General features: G+C 55.4%; 1 protein-coding gene across 2 annotated transcripts in view; it reads right to left on the bottom strand.

Moving 5' to 3' along the window:
- Positions 1–9092, bottom strand: part of ALDH16A1 (aldehyde dehydrogenase 16 family member A1) — a 14357-nt gene that overhangs the window by 235 nt on the left and 5030 nt on the right. Inside the window, exons 3-17 of one of the 2 annotated variants that reach the window (XM_007463358.1) lie at positions 8649–8775; positions 7746–7924; positions 7585–7662; positions 7307–7488; positions 7067–7219; positions 6174–6359; positions 5847–5942; positions 5508–5644; positions 5242–5347; positions 5026–5156; positions 4504–4671; positions 4010–4211; positions 1058–1243; positions 606–728; positions 1–29 (exon numbers count right to left, since the gene is read on the bottom strand). In XM_007463358.1, coding sequence (XP_007463420.1) covers positions 1–29; positions 606–728; positions 1058–1243; positions 4010–4211; positions 4504–4671; positions 5026–5156; positions 5242–5347; positions 5508–5644; positions 5847–5942; positions 6174–6359; positions 7067–7219; positions 7307–7488; positions 7585–7662; positions 7746–7924; positions 8649–8775 — 2083 coding nt within the window. The remainder of the gene's footprint in view (positions 30–605; positions 729–1057; positions 1244–4009; positions 4212–4503; positions 4672–5025; positions 5157–5241; positions 5348–5507; positions 5645–5846; positions 5943–6173; positions 6360–7066; positions 7220–7306; positions 7489–7584; positions 7663–7745; positions 7925–8648; positions 8776–9092) is intronic. The other variant, XM_007463359.1, reaches the window with a different exon arrangement.

The raw sequence follows: 9092 nt of genomic DNA, 5'->3' as shown, positions 1-9092 counted from the left end.
GCTGAGGCCCATTCCACAAACTGGGAGCCCTGGCGTGGGGAGATGGGGGGGCGTGGTCAGCATTTCCATTGGCTTGGTTGCTAAGCAGCTGCTTCCTTGGCAACAAGGACTATTATTGAGGAGGGGCCTAAAGGCTTGCCTAGGCTCTGTGGCTAGAATGTTTAGCTCCTAGAGAGCAAACCTTCCAGATGCTGAGGGAAACAGGGTTGACCTTTACGGCTATGGAACTTCTTCCGCTTTAACAGCCCACGCTCAAAGGAATGGGGCCCGAAGTTATGTTAACAAGGAGTTCCCATCTGTTACCATCAGGAGGTTTAAGAGGGTGGACTGTAGCCTTCTGACACTGTTGCTAGGGTGTGGTCCTTAGCAATGGGCTGTCCAATGGGATTAGGTCTTTGGGCTAGGCAGGATCTCAGGCCCTTGCTGCTAAGGAGATCCTCTTCCTTAGCAACCAGGGCTGTAAAGGGGCAGGATCTCAGAACGTGGTTGCCAAGGAGTTTCTCCCCCTTAGCAATGGTGTTCTAAGGGGGTGCAGCCATGTCCCCAGAAAAGGAAGAGTTTGTTGGTGAAGTTTAAGACACTGGAGATGGCAAAACAAAAGGTACCTGGGCAGATCCGAAATACCACAGGGCCTGGATGTCCTGGTGCAAGGCCAGGCAGCGGGTCAGGTGGTCCCGGTCTCCTGTCACCACATTCACCAGGCCCCCTGGCAACAAGGTGGCCATATCCTAGGGGATGGGACAGTGGGTCAATCAGGGTTGGGAGGGACTCAGAGACTCCCAGGGCTGTCGGGGAGGGTGAGGAATGGGCAAATGGGGAGTGGCCATGTGGGTCCTGGAAGGAATGGGACTGGGGTCATGACTGGTGAAGGCTCACAGTCTGGAGGGAACCATCACTGGGTCTATGAGGAGTGAAGGTTTTGTGCCAGGATGCAGGTTACCATGGTTACCAAGGGGGTGGGGTGAGAGCTGAGCTCCTGCAGGTCTTGGGGCATCTTTCATCCATCTGCTGCTCCACAGGCTGCTGGGAGCAGCAGCAGGCAGGCAGGCGACTGTACCTGGCAGACCTCCAAGGCAGGGATGGGACAGGCCCCGCTGGGCACCAAGACCACAGTGTTGCCGTGGGCCAGAGCAGGGGCCAGCAGAGACACGAAGGCAAGCAGGGGCCACTCTTCCGGGCACACAATAGCCAGCACGCCCAGAGGTTCCTGCAGCCGAAGCACAGGGCCTTTCAGCCCTGCTACCTGCAGGGACAGGCAGGAGGTCAAGGGCGGGGCAGGGGAGCCTGACTGCCCTCCTTTGGTCTCCTCTATCACCCACCCTTTTTCTCCTCTCCCCAACTTTGCTTCTCCATAACAACTCCAATCATAATAATAAAACCAGGTGTTATTTCAGAGCATAGACTCTGGAGCCAGATGCTGGGTTCACATCAGCTGTGTGACCTTGGGTGAGTTACTTAACCTCTCTGTGCCTCAGTTTCCCATCTTTAAAATCAGGGTAATAATAGTGCCTACCTCAGAGATTTGCTGTTAAGATAGAATGAGTTAATATGTGTAGAGGTCTCAAAATCTAGCCTATAGGTTTGTGTGTGTGTGTGTGTGTGTGTGATTTTAAATTTATTTATTTATTTATTTTTGGCTGCACTGGATCTTTGTTGCTGTGCGCGGGCCTTCTCTAGTTGCAGAGAGCGGGGGCTACTCTTTGTTGTGGTGCACGGGCTTCTCCCTGCAGTGGCTTCTATTGTTGCGGAACACGGGCTCTAGGCACGCGGGCTTCAGTAGTTGTGGCTCGCGGGCTCTAGAGCACAGGCTCAGTAGTTGTGGCACATGGGCTTGGTTGCTCCAAAGCATGTGGGATCTTCCCAGACCAGGGCTCGAACCCATGTCTCCTGCATTGGCAGGCGGATTCTTAACCACTGTGCCACCAGGGAAGCCCTGTGTGTGTGTTTTAAAGCTTTATTGAATATAACTGACTATCACTAAACTGCACACACTTTAAAGGGTACAATTTGATAAGTTCTGATATATGGATACACCCGTGAAACCAATCACAACAATCAAGATAATGAACTTCACTCCCCCAAATTTTCTTGTGCCCCTTGGTAATCCTTCCCTCCCTGCCCCTACTTGAAGCCTCTGTGCTCAGAAAACCAGTGATCTGTTTTCTCTCTATAAATTAGTGTGTATTTTCTAGAATTTTCTAGATATAGAACCATACACAGTCCGTCCTCTTTTATCTGGCTGCTTTCACTCAGCATAATCATTTCGAGATTCATCCATGCTGTAACTTGTTCCCTCCTGATTGCTGAGTAGGAGTCCGGTGTATGGGTGGGCCACATTTTGTTTATCTATTAACCTATTGAGGGACATTTGGATTGCATTTTTGGCTACCATGAATAATGCTGCTATAAACATTTGTGCAGGGACTTCCCTGGTGGTCCAGTGGTTAAGACTCCGTGCTCTCACTGCAGGGGGCATGGGTTTGATCCCTGGTCAGGGAACTAAGATCCCGCATCCTGCAAGCCGCACAGCAAGGCCAAAAAACAAAACAAAACAAAACCAAAAAAATTTGTGCGTAAGTCTTTGTATGGATATATGTGCTCATTTCTCTTGGGCTAAAACCTAGAAGTTAAATTTATTTAGATAAATACCCAGGAATCATGGTGGGTCATACGTTCAGAGTATATCTAGGGAGTTCCCTGGTGGCCTAGTGGTTGGATTCCGGGCTTTCAATGCTGTGTGGCCTGGGTTCAATCCCTGCTTGGGGAACTGAGATCCTGCAAGCCATGCAGTGCGGCCAAAAAAAAAAAAAAAAAAAAGTATATTTAACTTTTTAAGAAACTGCCAAACTGTTTTCCAAAGTGGTTGTCCCATCGATGGTCCCACCAGCAGGGTGCGAGTGTTCCAGTTCCTCCACATCCCCACCAACACTTAGTATGGTCAGTCTTTTGAATTTCAGCCATTCAGTAGGTGACTAATGGTATCTCATGCTGGTTTTTTTTGTTGTTGTTGGCTGCTCTGGGTCTTCGTTGCTGCGCGCGGGTTTCTCTAGTTGCAGAGAGCGGGGGCTACTCTTCATTGTGGTGCGAGGGCTTCTCATTGCGGTGGCTTCTCTTGTTGCAGAGCACGGGCTTGAGGTGCATGGGCTTCATAGTTGTGGTTTGCGGGCTCTAGAGTGTGGGCTCAGTAGTTGTGGCGCACGGGCTTAGTTGCTCCTCGGCATGTAGGATCTTCCTGGACCAGGGATCGAACCTGTGTCCCCTGCATTGGCAGGCGGATTCTTAACCACTGCGTCATTAGGGAAGTCCCTCATGGTGGTTTGGCTTGCATTTCTCCAATGACTAATGGTGCGGAGCATTTTTCCATGTGCTTATTGGCCATCCAGAAGCAAACATTTTCTGAGCCCTTGGCTACACGTCAGACATTAAATGCTCGGCTCACTTAGTTTTCATAACAGCTCCTCAAGGTTCGTACCACTGTATAATTGTATATCATTTATGGAGAAAGCCCCGGTCAAATGACTAGCTATCTTTCCATTATCTTCCTATTATCTCTATCCCTGAGTGTGCCCATGCCATTGCTTGAGTCACTGAATCCTCACGCTTTCTTTACTGGACCCACCGTACGTTTCAGACCAACCTAATATCTATATTTAGCTGCATATTATATATATAAACAAAACAAAAATCACACCAAACAATACTCAGTGCAATGCACTCGATATTTTCTATCCTGTTCTCTTTTGTTAAAAAAAGAAACAAGAACGAAAATACCAAAGCCGGGCTGTGACCCACTAAATTGGTTTTATGGCCCAGTAACAGGTCACTAACAACAATTTGAAACACTACTCTATGGGGTGGGCTGGATACCCATTATACAGAGGATGAAATCAAGGTGTGGAGAGGTGAGGCCACTGGGGCCGGGACCCCCAGTCTGGCTCATTCCGGAGCCCTTCCTCTGACGCCACCCCACACCGCCTGCCCTGTCTGCCGGCCCACAGACCCCTCTCACCTGCAGGGTGCAGCCTTGGGTCTGGACGCGGGCCCCCCATGCCCGAAGCCGCCTCACGCTCAGCTCCACCTCCGCCTTGGCGACCTTGAGCTCCACTCCATGCCTCTCCAGCCTTGAGACCAGGGTGGACTCTCGGCGTTGCAGTGCGGCCGCCAGGGCCCACAGTAGGGCTGCTCGGGCCCCTGGCGACTGGCCCACCCAGCTGTGGGTGGACAGGGCACATTGGGGGTTGGTTTCCTCATCCTGGCTCTTTCCAGGTGCCCCACCTCTGTCCACAGCGCCTACTCCGGGGGTCCAGGTCCCATAGCCCATCTGCCCAGGGAGGGGCCAGACCCATATCCCGTCAGTCCTGGGAGCTCAGACTCCACAGCCCACAGTCCTTGGGGCCCAGACCCCATGTCCCAGCAGCATCAGCCTAGTCCTGGGGTTTCAGACTCCCCTCTCTGACACTCCACGACCCCCAGGCTATCTCATGTGACGCCTCCGTTCCTTACCCAGGGGCAGCCTGGTGAGCAGCCTCCACGGCACCTCGGATATCCTTGGCTCCACCCTCAGCCACGTAGCCATGGAGATTGCCCTGTGAATCCCGGATGGGCCTGGAGCTCCGGGCCCCAAGAGCCTGGAAACGGCCTCCCACAAAGAGCCCATAAGGGGGTGCTGGGCTGGAGTAGGGTGAGGTGTGAGGGTGGGTGCTGGGGCAGGGACTGCTCAGACCCCATCCCCACCCCACAGGATGGACCACTCGAGCTCCCATGAGCCTCTGCAGGACCCCACATTCCTGGCCCCCTGAGTCTCTGGGAGAGCACAGACCTTCATTTAGCAGACCTGAGACTCTCATCAGGCCTGGCGGGTGGGGGTGAGCCGTAGACCCAGAATGAAATTCTCAGCAGGACTCAGGGACCCCTTGATGGCTCTCAAGAACCTCCCTCCAGTCCATGGAGGAGCCTGACACAATTTCCCCTCTCCCCTTCCACACTCTAGGAATTCTGAGAGTTGTGGTCCCTAGAACAGCTCACCTGAGCCCTGTTTCAGGCCCAGCTGGCAGGGTGGAGGGAACAGCAAGGCCAAAGGTGTCATAGTTCAGATTCTCCAACAGGTAGGGCAGGCAGGTAGGGGTCCCTAAGGGCCGCAGATACTCATACAGACCCTGAGAGAGGGATAGTGTCAAGAGAACGTGAGAAGGGCACAAGGTGGATGAAGGGGTGGTGATGGGCAGGGAGGGGTGCACTCACATCTGGCCCCCCGTGCCAGGAAGACCCACTCTCCTTGCAGCCACCTGTTGGCACTGCAGGGTCTCTGAGGCCGTGGGCATTGATCCAGACCGTGCCCATCTGGAGCCTGTGGGGAGGAGGGGACATCAGAGAGAAATGCACAAACTTGAGGCGGGGAGGGGTAGTCAGAGAGGCGGGGAGAGACCCAGAGAGAGGGGAAGACATCGAGACTGAAGCTGGGGCCATCCCAGCAGGGCCCCCTGTGTGCCCAGTGGGTGTGAACTGACCCGTAGGCCAGCTCCAGGGCCTGCCCCAGTCTCTCGCTCCATACGCTGGCACTGCCTCCTCGGGGCGTCCAGTTGGCCACAGCCAGCGCCTCCTTAGCAGTACGGAAAGGGGAGGCCACAACCAGAGGCCACGGAACCTGGAAGGGGTGACAAGGGAGCTCAGGCGGCCTGGCCAGCCCCTCCCTCCAATACCCCACCCACTAGGAGTCCGGCCTAGAGCAGTCAGCAGCCCCCAGACCCAGTCCAAATGGTCTCTCCGGGGGCCTCTGTGCTGTGCCACCCATGTCCGGCTGAGGATGGGTGGATGGCCTAGGGTCTCTGAGACCCTGAGGGGCTTACCTCTGCCTGAGTACATGGAGAGGCTGGAGGGAGGTCAGAGATCAAGGATGGGGGAAAGAATGGGCTGCCTGGAGGCATACTGCCAGCCTGGAAGACCTAGGGAGACAGAGAAATAGATCTGCAAGTTCACTCCCGTCCTCTCCTCCCCAGGGATCCGGGAGTCTGGACCCCAGACCCCTCCTCCCTCAGACCCAGGAGTCCAGGCCGCAGGCCCTCCTTGCTCACACCCCAGAGTCCAGGCCCCCACACCCATGCCTTCGCAGACCCAGGAGTCAGATCTTGAGGTCCCTCCTCCCCTGGCACCCCAGAGTCTGCGCCCAGGCTCACCTGTGCACCCTGGCTCTGGGCCTCGCGCACATAGCGCTGGGCCAGGTCATGTGCAGCAGCTCCCCGGGCCCCCATGTCCACGGCTCCGTCTAGCCCTCGGCCACCGCGAAGCCGCCCCATCCGCGCCTGGAGCCGCCTCATTGTCTCATCCCACACAGACTCCTGGATGAGAAGTCTGAGTCCCCCCTGTTAGGAAAAGCGGGGGATAGGGTGGGCAAACTCGGAGCCTACGTGGGTGGGTCACATCCCCGCAGAGGGCCAAGCCTGGGGGACATACGTGCACAGATCAGAGGAGGGTCAGGGAGAAGTGGCCGAGGACCAGGAGACTCCCTGAGGCCCCAAACCCCAGGGAGGATGTGGAGCTACAGAAAGCTGGTGATGCAGAGCGAAGAGAGACGCTAGAAAACTAGGACATGGACACTCAGAAAAATGTAGAGTCCTAAAGAACAACAGACACAGAGCCCCCGAGCCTGGAAGCCCAAGAGAGCCGGGAACGTGGAGATTCAGAAACTCGAGAGGGTGAGGACCTTCACACGCGATGGTCTACAGATAAGAGTGTGGAGACACAAAGAACTGAAAAGTAAAACGAATGAAGGGACTTCCCTTGTGGTCCAGTGGTTAAGACTCCACACTCCCCATGCATGGGGCCCAGGTTCCATCCCTGGTCAGGGATCTAGATCCCACATGCATGCCGCAACTAAGAGTTCACATGCCACAACTAAAAGATCCTACAGCCACAACGAAGATCTCACACGTGGCAATGAAGATCCTGCATGCTGCAACTAAGACCCAGCACAGCCAAATAAATTAATTTAAAAAATAAATAGATAAAATAAATGAAGTCATGGGGCCCCAGGGTCTGGAGACAGACAGGCCCAGCCCCCAGGTCTCACCGGGCTGCGGTCAGACCAGGCTGCATCCACGACGCCCTCCACGGCCGAGTCCACATCCGCCGTCTCCATCAGTAGCAGCAGTGACTCAGCCCCCAGTGCCAGGCCCAGCTCGGGACCCTGGCCTGCCAGGGCCCGCCGTAGGGCACGACCATCCTATGGGACCCACGCAGGGATCAGCAGCGGGGAGGAGCATTCCAGCCCCCCAGCTGTGTCCAGACACCCTCCCACCCCTGAAGATACCTCGATGGCTCCACAGAAGGCCACCTTCTGGACTCCAGGCTGTGAGGCCAGGACAGGCCCCAGGGAGGCAGGGCCACTGATCACATTGAGGATTCCTGGGAACTGGCCTAGCTCCCCTGCCAGCTGGGCCACAAGGAGGGGCGTCGGAGAGGCTGGGGGCACGAGGACCACCACAGTGCAGCCTGGGGAAGGCAGGCAGCTCAAGGACCCTGGAGTCCAGACCCCCGGCCCCCTTCTCCCTCAGACCCTGGAGTCCCAACCCCCAGCCAATCATTTACCCACAGCCAGGGCAGGGCAAATCCTCCACATCATCTCAAGGAAGCAGAATGTGGGTGGCAAGATGAGACCAATCACTCCTGCAAGAACAAATGAGACTGGCGCAGGCACTGCTGGATGGTAAGGGAGGAGGGGGCTTGGGGCTGGGATTCCTGCTTCTCACCCAGGGGTTCCCAGCCTGCCAGCGCCTCCTCCTGGGTGTGTGCCTGGACTGCATGGTGCTGGAGCAGCTGCTGGACCAGAGGGACATCCCTGTCTCGAACTTCTCGAATGGCCCGTCCAGTAAACAGGGACTCCAGGGTCCACAGCAGCTGCTGGTGCTTCTGGATCATCTTGGCCAGCCTGTGGAGCAAGCAGGGGGGATGGTCATTTTTTTCTTTTTTCCTTTTCCTTGGCCGCCCGCACGGCTTGAGGGATTTTAGTTCCCCGACTAGGGATCGAACCTGTGCCCCATGCAGTGGAAGCACAGAGTCCTAGCCACTGGACCGCCAGAGAAGTCCTGGGATGGTCATTTCCCACTGCCCCTTGGCCTGATAGAGTCCTGGAACACGCCCTGTGTATACCTGAAGTACAATCCCCAGGAACCCCTGGGGCATCAGCACTATTTACCAGTGGTGGAGGGCACCAAAGATGTACGGGAAATGTAGTCAGGTAAACACTCAAAACCTCAGGGTGCTGTGTAAAGATCTTGGCCACCTGTAACCCCCAAATGTGCTAGGAAATGAAAGCTTAGCCTTCAAGTTCAATTGTTCTTTGGGAAATGGAATCTTTGTCTCTAACTTCCCCAAGAATGTGCCGGAAAACAGTTTCAGGAGCTTCACCAGGCCCAGTGGGCTGTTGAGAAATGGCGCCCGGATGAGTCCAAAGGGTATGCTGGGAAACAGGCTTTGTCATTTCTAGTCCCAGCGAACAGTGAGAAATGGATGTTTTAGCTGCTAAAGGCTCAAAGGCATGCTGGGAATATGAGTCTTAGCAGCCAGTGAATTCAGTGGGATATTGGGAAATATAGAGTCTTTGTTCTCAGATCCTTCTCCGTCTCCTGGGGTCCACAACCCAAGTGCATCACCTGGTCAGATGCTGGGCCCGAAAGGCTCCAGGTTGTGTGCTCCAGTCCTCCAACGAGGTCCTGGCAGCCTCCACGGCTCCTGCCACATCCTCCGTCTGTGCCTGGAGGCAACTGGCCAAGTTCTCTCCTGGGGAGATGAATGGGGGGAACCCAGCTGGGAGGTGGGGGGAACCCGTGTCAGAACTGGAGGGGGCTGACATTTCTGGAGCCCAGGAGCGCCCCAAGGCAGTAAAGTTGGTCCCCCTACCCCACACAGGGTCCCCACACAGGATAAATCTATATAGGTCTTTGCTCTGACTGCCTCCCACAGGCAAGGAAGGGATTTTAAGAGACAGTGACTTCAAAAGTGTTCACAGTGGGCTTCCCTGGTGGCGCAGTTGAGGGTCCTCCGCCTGCCGATGCAGGGGACGCGGGTTCGTGCCCTGGTCTGGGAGGATCCCACAT

Source organism: Lipotes vexillifer, unplaced genomic scaffold (assembly GCF_000442215.2).
Source record: "Lipotes vexillifer unplaced genomic scaffold, Lipotes_vexillifer_v1.1 scaffold802, whole genome shotgun sequence".
NCBI classification, from domain to species: domain Eukaryota; kingdom Metazoa; phylum Chordata; class Mammalia; order Artiodactyla; family Lipotidae; genus Lipotes; species Lipotes vexillifer.
Note: the sequence above shows the minus strand (reverse complement) of the source record. Positions and strands in the feature narration are given on the sequence as shown.